The sequence below is a fragment of the Periplaneta americana genome, chromosome 12 (genome assembly GCF_040183065.1).
Source record: "Periplaneta americana isolate PAMFEO1 chromosome 12, P.americana_PAMFEO1_priV1, whole genome shotgun sequence".
In the NCBI taxonomy this organism is placed as follows: domain Eukaryota; kingdom Metazoa; phylum Arthropoda; class Insecta; order Blattodea; family Blattidae; genus Periplaneta; species Periplaneta americana.
Genome location: NC_091128.1, coordinates 82,780,829 through 82,793,532, shown reverse-complemented (window position 1 = coordinate 82,793,532; position 12,704 = coordinate 82,780,829). Strand labels below are relative to the sequence as shown.

At 34.8% G+C, this 12,704-nt stretch overlaps 1 protein-coding gene across 3 annotated transcripts in view; it reads right to left on the bottom strand.

Moving 5' to 3' along the window:
• Window positions 1–12,704, bottom strand: part of E(z) (histone-lysine N-methyltransferase E(z)) — a 69,479-nt gene that overhangs the window by 37,894 nt on the left and 18,881 nt on the right. For 2 of the 3 annotated variants that reach the window (XM_069841629.1, XM_069841631.1), the window contains 5 exons: window positions 11,192–11,400; window positions 5,749–5,940; window positions 4,404–4,618; window positions 1,534–1,697; window positions 1,166–1,266 (listed from right to left, as the gene is read on the bottom strand). In XM_069841629.1, coding sequence (XP_069697730.1) covers window positions 1,166–1,266; window positions 1,534–1,697; window positions 4,404–4,618; window positions 5,749–5,940; window positions 11,192–11,400 — 881 coding nt within the window. The remainder of the gene's footprint in view (window positions 1–1,165; window positions 1,267–1,533; window positions 1,698–4,403; window positions 4,619–5,748; window positions 5,941–11,191; window positions 11,401–12,704) is intronic. The other variant, XM_069841630.1, reaches the window with a different exon arrangement.

Sequence of the window (12,704 nt, the reverse complement as noted above, 5' to 3'; positions counted from 1 at the left end):
ATTAACAGGAGTCTGGGTTAACTGAAATAATCTAAAAGAACAGTAGAAGCAGGGACGTATGCAAGGGAGGGTTACCGGGTTTGAACCTCTCCCCTTTTGAACTTTAAAAAAATTACATATTTAGATTTCAGTATTTTTATATTCATAATCGTTTTTCCTTCTCTAATTTTTCACTGTCAGAGTAACAAAATCTACATCGACATAAGGCATAGTCTTCCTACCCCCTTCTTCAATATGAGGTCAGACAATTTAAAAACAGGACTGGTTTAAAAATGTGGTTAATTTCCAGAAACTTACAATTTAACTCTTTTCCCCTTCAATGTACTTCCCCTTCCTTATCTACACGAATGTGTGCATGAATGTCTTCCATTTTCATAACAATGCTGCAGCTCATCAATCCCCAATGCTTTCAGTAGTTGTGCCGTTTTTGTCTTCATCTCTTTGATGGATGGAAAATGGGTTCCCTTCAGGACACTTTTCACTCTGGGGAAGAGGAAGAAGTCACAGGGGACTAAATCTGGCGAATATGGAGGATGTTCAAGCACTGGAATCGACAAGAAACTTTTTCACCGAAAGAGCATTGTGTCCAGGTGCATTCCTGATGCAGCATCCACAGTGTTGTTCTTCCAAAGATCCGGCCGCTTCTTCTTCGCTTATTCTCTCAGCCTTGTCAAAACTTCAATATAATAATCCTGGTTTACAGTCTGATCCTCAGGCATCCGTGCAACCATGACAACACCCCTGATGTCGAAGAAAACAATTAGCATTGCCCTGAATTTTGACCCGGATGTTCATAATCTTCCACTTCTTCCCGACCCTCACTAAAGCTTTTGTGCTAGTTATAAACGTGACATTAAATTAGCCCCATACACCTGCTTTAATAATTGAATGCACTCTGTTGGGGATCTTCCCAGTTTCACAAGAAATTTGAGTTTAACATGCTGTTCAATCTTTTCATTAGACATTATTCCGGCAAGTTAAAGCAACATCCACTTCAAACCACTCTCAATGACAAACTAAGTTGAATAGCGATGATGATAACAATGATGATTAGTTAGAACTTTACCAGTACAATACATTTCACTACTATACCAATCAAGTAATCAATAATAGTTATCAGTGTAACATGACTATGTCTTATCTAACTTAACTGCAGACCACTCACCAGCAACATATAACAATCTGGTCCACAAGGGTCAGAGAATGGTTTCAGGTCTGGTCCTTTTCTCTTATGAAGATTTGGTCCAGGATGATATACTTGGAGACCTGTAGAGATACAATTAAAATCTGTCTGTAATAGAGAAAATATCACAGACAATGAAATTTCACTTTGTGAGTATTTTTTTAGTTGGTTATTTAACGACGCTGTATCAATGTGAGTACTCTTGTGTATATAATTATAATAATTTAAGTGAACTTCAGGTGTCCATTAATCTTATGAACAGTATGACTTGGTTTTATAACTTGTAAAGCAATACATTAATACAATAAGGAAGAACAGTAAAAAGTTATTTAATATTAGAATATACTCACGATGAAGAAAACAGTCATATTTGAAGCATCGTCTACAGAAAAGTGTGTGGAAAGAATGCATTGTCTGTTCTCGCGGTACAGATTCTGCTGTTGGACCATCAATGTTGGGAGTACACTCAGGTGGCAATGCATTGGGATCTAACCGTTCTGTTAATTCAATATACCTGCAAATATGTGAGCACATCACATAATCTCAAAAGAAAGATGTCAAAGCCCACAAAGTATTGATGAATCGTAATATGTAAATGAAACGTGAACATATAAGAATTTTTGGTCTCTAAGTGTGAGTGATATAAAGAGTATATCATCGTCGCTGCACCTCCAAAATCCGCTATGTGCATTTATACAGATTTTTCAGGAGAAAGAAAAAAAAAAAAAAAACATCACTTTTAATTCTCTTAATTTTCAAAGTTACTTCCGGTATAATTTCATCATTTTTCGTGTAATGATTGAAATTATACCGAAAGTAGCTTTGAAAATCAAGGGAATTAAAAGTGATGTTTTTTTTCTTTGTCCTGAAAAATCTGTTTAAATGCACATAGTGGATTTTGGAAATATAGTGACGATATCACTATATGATAAGTAGATGTAACAACAATTACAGGTATACCCTAAGTTAAGTGACTTTGGTTCCAAATACTTCACATTTACAATACTTTTCAACTGCAAACATACCCTATAAGTGCATTCATGACATCTTACGGACATGAAACCTAGAGATGGGGAGTGACAGCATTCTGCCATCACATCTCCAAAATGTAACAGCTCCAGAAAAATCGCTGTGATAGACAATAGTGATTTTGTTACAGTGTGATTTTTGTGTTAGAATGGTTCTTAGCAATTGCGAATGTTGTAACACCCTGGCATTCACAAAGTTGTTCATTAAAGATAATGGCATGTATTCACTTTCCAACGGTAATGTCATCAGCAGTTGTAATTGATTACCCGGTGTTTCCCAGAAGTAAAAGGCAGTCAATGTATGAGGTTAACCACACCACCTCATTCTATTTCTGAGATCACGAAAGCATGAAGCTTTGCCTCTATGCCCTCTAGGTGCCTTTGTGGCATAAGAACAGGCTACCTTTGATGTGTATTCCAAGTTACCTTTACCTCATATAAGCCCACCATCGGTCCCTATCCTAAGCAAGATTAATCCAATCCCTAGCAGCATATCCCACTTCCCTCAAATCCATTTTAATATTTTTCTCCCATCTGCGTCTTGGCCTTCCCAAAAGTCTTTTTCCCCTCAGGTCTCTCAACTAACACTTTATATGCATTTCTGGATTCACCCATACAAGCTACATGCCCTGGATTTAATTCAGCTTTCATATGAAATGAAATTAAAGAGTAATAAATACAACATTTTCAAACATTTTGTTACTTTGTGGTAATTTTCGCATAATGATTTCATACTAAAATCAACTCTACTTCTACAAATGTCTAAAATTATGGTACTCAAATTATTTCACTCAACATAAATATTAATGAAAAGAAAATTTGGCCTCCCCAAAGGTCTTTTTCCCTCTGGCCTCCCAACCAACACTCTGTATGCATTTCTGAATTCGTCCATATGTGCTACATGCCCTGCCCATTTCAAACGTCTGGATTTAATGTTCCTAATTATGTCAGGTGAAGAATGCAATGCGTGCAGTTCTGTGTTGTGTAACTTTCTCCATTCTCCTGTAACTTCAACCCTCTTAGCCCCAAATATTTTCCTAAGCACCTTATTCTCAAACATCCTTAACCTCTTGTTCCTCTCTCAAAGTGAGAGTCCAAGTTTCACAACCATACAGAACAACTGCGTAATATTACTGTTTTAAAAATTCTAATTTTCAGCTTTTCTGAGCAGACTGATGATAAAAGCTTTTCAACCGAATAATAACAGGCATTTCCCATATTTATTCTGTGTTTAATTTCCTCCTGAGTGTCATTTATATTTGTTATTGTTGTTCCAAGATATTTTAATTTTTCCACCTCTTCAAAGGATAAATTTCTAATTTTTATATTTCCATTTAGTACAATATTCTGGTCACGAGACAAAACCATATACTTTGTCTTTTCGGGATTTACTTTCAAATCTATATACTTTGTGTTTTCGGGATTTACTTTCAAACTTATCTCTTTACTTGCTTCAAGTAAAATTCCTGTGTTTTCCCCTTAATCGTTTGTGGATTTTCTCCTAACATATTCACTTCACATAGACAAGCAGCTAATGTAACCCATTCAATCCCAAATCCTCTCTGTTATCCTGAACTTTCCTAACGGCATACTCTAGAGAGTACGAGATCAGTGCATTGACTCTTTCTACGTTATTAACGAACAGGAAAAGCCTTCCATATAACATTGTAAAGATATCTTTTTCTTAATTCTAGTTACTAGATTCAATAGAGGTAATTTTTATCAATATCAATGTCAGTTTAATGAAATTTTCTTTTAACAATCTATTTTTGGGTGTTCTTTCAAATGCGTTATAATGACATTTTACTGTAGACAGTTAAAAAAAAAGCAGTGCACCTTAAACAGGACATTCATATCATACTCTCACTGCTTGATATTAGGTGTGCAGTCTCAAGATAATGAACCTTGCTCGTAATCAGAGTTTGTTCTTGATATAGGTTTGAATCCTATGTGGTTGGGTTTTTCCCTTTACTCTTTCCCAACTGCATGGCAAATGTCAGGCAATCCCATAGCAAATCCTCACAATCATCTCGACAAATACCATTTCATTAACAGTAATTTCACTGATGCTATATAACAGCATAGTTGCTTTGTTACATTACTAATTAAAAAAATATTACATAGCCACCAGATAAATGCAGAACTTGTATTTTACTATAAAATATATGCTGTGATGTAAATAGAAAACTCACTTTTCACGCAGTTCCTCTGGACGCCCCTTGTCAGGGAACATGGCTGATATGGCCTGAAATATAACTGTATGGGGGAATGGCTTCGAAGCACTTGATGAACTTGGCTTGTTTCCAGAACCAGATCGGCTGCTGGATGTTGCAGATCCACCACTGGCCTTCTCCTTATCTTTGTCTTTTCCTTCTTTCTCTCCACCTTTTTCATGAGTTGCCTCTTCCTAAAACAGGAAATTATATACATGAACTGAATGTTTCTTTTATTAGGAATAGTCTGTACAGCATCTGTATTCCAGGTAAGGGAAGAAAGAGCCCACTTTACAGTACACAAACTTCTTCAGATAGTGTATTTCAAGCATTCTCCTCTTCCCCCCTCCCCATTTTATTACTATTCTCTGAATAAAGATTACTGTCTCTTTTGATTAGATAGACTTCAGCCTTAAAAGAAAACTTATAGTCTTATGGCCGATTGCACTGACCTTGATTAATATCAGCCATTTCATAATGACTACTAAAGTTTATGGGTATTAAAACTGCTTGTACAGCGAACCAAACTTAATCCTTCCAGCCACACTATGGCCCTGGGGTCTACTCAGTCTCTAACAGAATTGAGTACTGCCATTAAATGTGGATTGTTTGTAAAGGTGAGCCTTAATCTCTCGCCACCCTCTGGGCTGATATGGCCTGTCATGGGATTGACTTTACCTTTACCAATTCGGTGACGTAGTGGAAGGCATATAGATATCAGTAGCTTAGGTAACAATTCTACATGTGAAGGTGACTGGAAAATTAAAAAATCATTTTTATCTTTAAGGGCATGTTTCAGTGCAAATAAGAAAACATTTCCTAACCTTATTACCAAAAATAAAAAAAAACAAAAAAAAAAAAAAACCCCCAAGGCATAATAGGGGAAACTGGTAAACTAAAGTAGTTCTACATTTTTGTTCTTGTTCTTCTTAGGGTGCCTTACTTTTGTTTAATCACACTGGCCTTCATGCTGATTTAGACAATCTAAATACAGCATTTCATCTTCAAAATTTTATCACTGTCAAATATTTCCGCCTCTTGTGCTTAATTAATTAACCATTGTTAACTAACACTTAACTGGTCATTGATCACCAATTAAAGTTTACAGCTTTAACAGCAAACTTTAAACAATCATTAACGTTGGTGCATTGTATTTGTGACTTAATAGGCATAAAGTTGGAAGGTAATGATCATCTCACGATCAGGCAGGCTAACCGTTACTCCACAGTGGTGGACTGAATAGCACAAAGAATCTGTTACTGATGTAGTGTAACCACTAGTTTCAAATCTTAAACTTATAAATGAGACACTGGAAGTAACTTACATCTTTGTTTTGATACTGCATTAGTGCATTTACTAATTCCACAAAAATGGCATCATCGATAAACCCTGCTTCCCTGTCTCCATGTACTTTCCCATCATAGTTCTTGATAAGTTCTTCTATGAATGTGCCATCCTGGTCGAGGATTTCATCCCCCATATAAGGAATGTTGTGCAACACCGTCTCATCTTCAACCTGTAAAATTCTGGATTATAGTAGACAATTTTAAACGAAACAAGAGAAAGCTCTACCCAGGCCATTGTAACCTTGCACCTGACAACTTTGTGTAATGTTGGTAGCGAGAGCTGCGACATTGCCACAATGATCACTACACAACAGCTGACTTGACTTACACGGAGTTGCTATTCTGCTCCATTAATTCAAATGGTAATTATTATTATGTAACTTTTATTATAATGAATAAGAAATTAATTACATAAGCTTAACTTAAATATTATATTTACATTATATATCATGCTATATTATTCTACAGGTGCTCACCATCACGTAAATCACACAGACATTAAGCTATTCAAGTTTGAAAAAGTGTCTTAACTGCTAGCTAATTAGTGATGGTTTAAAATAACTATAAAGTTGGATGACTGGTTTCATAACTATAGTACTACGTCAAATTGTCTTGTTTACATTTTCGTCTTTTAACATTTCTTAATATTGATGACACTGTCTTTTTGTATGTTTTCTGATTGAAAGAGTATGAACTGGTAAAAACGTTTCCTACGAAAGTTGTTTGTTATGAAGAGCTCTATCAAATGGTACCCTATTTGACACGGACTCCCATTTGAAATTTTAAAGTGATACGCCACTGACTCTACTTCCTGTTAGAGCTGATTAATGAAATCAAGCTCAAGTGAAAGTTCACATGTGGTTTGGTTATAAATATTTTTTTCTCGAAAATTGTAATCCACTAGTTTCCGAAATAAATGACTGTTACAGGTGGTCTGAATCATCCTGTATATGGACAAATTCCTTCGGCTGCTCATAAAATTAACGAGTCCTTCACACAAATTCTGGCATCTATTTAATGCTACGAGGCTATCACAAAGCATTCAACTTTCTCATAGGAAGGGTTGTCAACACAAATAACAACTGTAAAGTGCAATGTTACAACGGCCTGGGTATACTCGAAAATTGGGAAAAGGGTGCAACCACACACATACACAAACATACATTACAAGTACAAAGCAATACTTTGAAAATTTTATCATAGGGAATACTTTATGTACATTACCTTTCTTACACAGACCCGGAAACAAAATTTGGGCCACCTGAATTTTCCAAGTTCTAGTTCAGTAAACATTGAACATGCACAGTATGTTATAACGGGAATTTTGAAAATTCAGGTGGCCCAATTTTGTTTCTGGGTCTGTACATCAAAACAAACAGTTTTGTATGTCACTAACTTAAGTTGTCAATTTTGTTAAACTAACAGAAAAAGAAAACTTTCCTTATGTTTATCAAGGTCTCAAATTGGTAGATATACAAGGTGGGGCAGAAATATCTCCCGATTTTCAACTACACATAAAATGGAAAATACTGAAGTCAAATATCAAAAAGTAATATAAATTTATTCTTTATGGTATGCCATTTGATCCTTCAGTTCAGATCCATAATTCAATTGTTTCATGCATGCATATTAATTCATTGTTATCGTGCTCATGTGACTGAAGCAATATTTGTGCTATCTTTAGCATTCAGACAAACAAATCCAGTTATGGACTGCGTCATTTTGGAATATGGCTTCAGTACTAATACAGAAACCACTAGGGTGATCAAGATCAGTGCAATCTCCACAAAACTTTGCAATTGTGTGTCAAGCATTCGTAAGGAGCCCACAAAGTTCGGTGAGAAAACATGCAACAGCTTTGCAATTAAGTAATCGCAGTCATAGGATAATTTTGCAATAGGATCTTAACATTCATCCATACAAAATGGTAATGGTCCACGAACTTAAAGATTGCAGCTGTGCCTCTAAATATGGTGCAACATGTGTGTGGAAACTTGCAGAGACGCTTGGAAGAGTATGCACAAAATCAAGGACGTCATCTCCATGGTGCGATATTCAAAACATAAGTACAGTGACAAAATATATTACACAAGAAGTATTACTACAACACTTTCACATATATGTCACTAAATCTTTTGAAGTTACGAAACTTTCAAAATGGGGAGATATTTCTGCCCCACCTTGTATATATTTTTTTCTAATATGAGTTATTAGTAAGTGAATAAAAAATAACATTAAATAACATTAATAAACAATAAAATTAATAAACAATAAAATGGAAGGTCCGGGGTTCGATCCCAGGTGGTGACAGGATTTTTTCTCGTTGCCAAACTTTCAGAACGGCCCCGAGGTTCACTCAGCCTCCTATAAAATTGAGTACCGGGTAAAAGGCGGTCAGAGTGTGGTGCCGACCACACCACCTCATTCTAGTGCCGAGGTCATGGAAAGCATGGGGCTCTACCTCCATGCCCCCCAAGTGCCTTCATGGAATGTTATGGGGATACCTTTACCTTTACCTTTATAAACAATAAAAAAATATATTACCATACTGGAGTATGGTAATAATACTGTGTATAAAGTGTAGATATAAATGAGAGAAAAAGCAACGGTAGGACATGTAGATTGACCCTTTCCATTGCTGGTGATTTAAAAGGATCACTAGCAAAGTCTAATCTACACATCTTCTAAAATAATATGACAAATTTGAAGATAGTTAGATTTAACAGAGATAGAAATTCTGTTTTCTGAACTACACTTTTATTTGAACTAGCTGGAAGCACTCGGTGTTGCCCAGGTTTTCCTTTTTGCTTCTATTTTTAATTAAACTGGTTGTTAGACCTTTCAGAAATCTCGGAAACTCGACTATAAACAACAAAAACGAATTGTTGTTACTAAGCTTTCCTCGTCCATAAAGGCAGACATTTACATAGCATCACTTACATGAATTAATGAACTTCTTAATCAACTGCCTGCCAGGGTTAACTGGATTTAAAAAACAGCTGTAGATCAGGCACTGAGGAAAAAAAAAAGTGCGCACACAAACACCCCCCCCCCCCCGGCAAATGATTCTGTGAGGGTTAGTACCCACATTTTCAAACTCAGTGATGCTGCTCTCTACCAAGGAGAAGTTAGCAGCCTCATAAGACAGTTCTTTTCGGAGATTCTTTTCTCACATAATTTTTATATTTCTTGGAAAGTATTATTTTTATCAGAGACAAAATTTTAAATTGAAGATCTTAAGAACTTCGGGGACATTCTGAAAAGAAGGGTTGTTTATTTTTCTTGTTGCCATATTGTGCCATTTAGCCACAAAAAAGGGTTTCCAGGGTACACTATGTGGAGATAGGTCTACTGAAGAGATGGACTGTCATCACCTAGGAAAGTGTCCAGCCCTCCACTCCTCCTCCGAAGTTGACTGTTACTGGGAAGACAGGATGAAGATGTGTTATTTGAGTTTGCTGCAATTTTGGTATTACTGTTTTCATTGTTTGTTTGTAGTCAATGACTCCATTGGACATGTACTAGCCATTTGCAAAATAAATAAATTTTTTAATTAGATACTAAATCGAGCAAAACAAGAAAAGATGTTAGTATATGTATTTAAACACGCAAAATAAAAATATGTAAGCATTTAAAAGGGAAACCACTCGAAATATGCATTTATGCAAAATAAAATTAGCTTCATTCAAATGTAAAAACCATGATCAGCAAAAATCCATTTTTACTTTTTCAATATGACAAATCAATAAAAACATGGAATTGCATGAAGTTCCACGGTCTAGTTATTAAACAGTGTGAGACTGTAAGAAGGATTTTTTGCATCACACCAAGCGCATTGGTCGTTGTTGGTACAATCAAAGATGTGTGTACAACTTATAAATTCGTTTGACAGCCTTCATGTGTTATTAAAGTTATTAAACAATATAAGTTCAAACACAATAATCACAAACATTTTATAAGTTTTGTCTATAAGGGATTGTTGGCTCAAATGTCATCGTAATATGAAGATGAACTCAGAGATTATTTTTCGTTCTTAATTCTAAGAATATGTGGATTGAAATTCCCTTTATCAGTATGGACACTCACAATCTCACTGACAAAAAAGATAATCAGCTTGTTGAGTTATCATGTGACACTGTTGGAAAAAAGTTTAAGTGAATGTCAGCTTTTTAATTTTTGGCTGAAAGTTCATGCAGAACATGAACTCTCAGAACGAGCCTTGGAATATTTAATGCCGTTTCTGCAACTTACTTTTGTGAGCAGGCATTTTCTGCTCAAAACTGTTAAATAACCCAAGTAAATGAGGTGGCAGACTTGAGGTTAAAGATAACTGACATGGATTCTAAATCTAAAGGCATTTTAAGCACAATCATCATTCTCACTGAAGTAGGAAACTTGATTTATTTTTCAGTATACCGATATCATACAAAGATTGTAATGAAATTAGAGTATTGTTTTGCTTCACTGTTTTTAAAATCAACTTTATTGTAACATATTAATGTAGGTCATCTACTTTTTTCAGGACAGTAATATATAATTTACGTTTTGTTTAATTCAAATATACAGCTAATACTGATTCAATTTTGAAAAATATATCACTAGTCATAGTCACTTAATACTAGCCCCATCATTCCACTAACGCCTTTGAAGGAGTCCACGAAAATACTATGGGGGGGTCTATGAAAAGAAGGTCCGCAGTTTGAGAACCACTGATCTAATGATTAATATGCTTGAATCTGAGGTTCACAGGTTGAAACCTAAGAGTGATTAAAAAAACCTTAGCATGGCTTCCTTTTGTAGGGTCACTCATTACATTAAAAGATCAGTATTACATATTCGTGACACACAAAAAAATTCTGTCTCTGAATAGAAAGGGCTTCAAGCAAACTTACACTTCTTCATTGTCAAAGTTTCCTGCTTTATGCAGTTTTGACAAGGTTGTTAAAATTTGTAGAAGACAAAGAACTAGATTAACAGCCAGAGATGTACAAAGAGCTAACAGGTTGACATTATGTAGAAGTTTATTTCGCATTACAAATGTAATCTAATTCTAATGTATAAGGTTTAAGGAGTTATGCTGCTATAATTATTTCTATAAAAGAAAAGTAACTTGACAACACTGAAAGTTTTGTGTTTACGCTAATTTGGTTACAAAATACTTCAATATGCAAATTCATTTTAACATTACAGCTAACTATATATTATCCTTAAGATTTTCTATGTTCAGGTATCACTGATCACCAAAGAGATCAGAGTATGATTGTCAACGAGATTTACAATAGACAAAGCACCTAAGAAGATTCCTTTCTTCTTGTTACCATACTCATTATTCTATCATTTCAGTTACAAAATCTGAATATCAAGAGTATCATTAAAATAGGTACTAATAAATGCGTAATAAGACACAAACATTATATTTACCATAAAATTCTGCTGGATGGGAGCCCAGGTATACATTGTTGGTATAGGAGTAACAGCATTAATGATTTTCACGGGACTGTTTTGCACTTCCCCATCAGAACACACAACTTCTGCCTTCTTCATACAGGCAGCATGTAATGGAGTGTCTTGCAGCGAAATCCATACCGCCTTTCCATCTGTCCAACGTTTCTGTTCTGCTACTAAAATATCTTGAGAAGCATTACATTTCATTATCGTTTTTAAATAACTGACAACTAAAATGTTCATGATAGAATTTATGTAGGTACTTTAATACTATCTACTGTTAATTTATAACTAGTAAACATCATTTTTATTTTATTCTCAGATCACCAAATGCCAGTTTATCAATACCGACTTCACAAACAGGAGTTAAAGTTTATCTCAAACTTGGATATATTTTGTAAAGAAAATTAACATTCCTCTTTCTCACTGGACTTTAGTGTATTTTACCATATAGCTATTACAGATCTTTAAGCTGACAGGACATGAATAAAGACAACAATAATCATAAAGATATCTTCCTATTTCACTGTATAAACATATTAAAAGATATATTATAAGATATTAAAAATATTTGTTTAAATATTTTAAAGCAATCCATAGTCATTTCACATAATCATTTATATAATGTTTAAATTTCTAAACTTTCTAAATTGCATATTGTACTATGATTACTACCTACTGTATTGATATATTTCTATTTCTCTCTATTCCATATATGTATTTTTCTGAAATTGTTTCCTGGACCTATATGATCACCTGTTGTGGCAGACAGATGTATTAATATATAATAATACAAGAATTATTACCGCCTGGCTAAGTTGTCTCAAGAGTGATGCCTTATTGGTGTCACATATGAAGTTCAAACCTGACTTTGGACAGATAACTAAACAATAAGAATTACTAGTGTATGAGTTGAAATAGCAATAATTATTTCTACTTTTATTGGTGCAACAGCCTATCATCCCATGAAGAATCGTGGCCAACCGACTGCTGACCTCATGTCCACACACCTCAGCCAAGGTGAACAATCTGACCAGTATGAGGGTAACATGTGGTCAGCATGATGATTCCCAACCATTATAGCTGGTTTCTGAAACCAGATTTCGCTATGTGGCATAGCTCTCCAAATTCAACATGATACTGGGTTGGGCACTCCCAATGTGTCAGAAAGATTATTTATTGACCCCTGTTTTTTAGAGCTTATGTTTATGATTGATCCAAGTGTTGGTGAAGAAACAATAAGTTACAAATGATATCATTTCATATCCATTTCATTTATCGTATTCCACAGATCTTACATCAGCATTGTAGCTTTAAGACGTGGAACAAGTAAAAATTATAATCTCTTGGCCTTTCAAAGCTTTAAGTTAATTAGGTATTATGTACATTGAAGACCACACATAATATCTGTACAAGAATATATATTATTTTAATGTACCGAAGTACATATGATATTTCCATGCAGATATTCATCATATGTACAAGAATA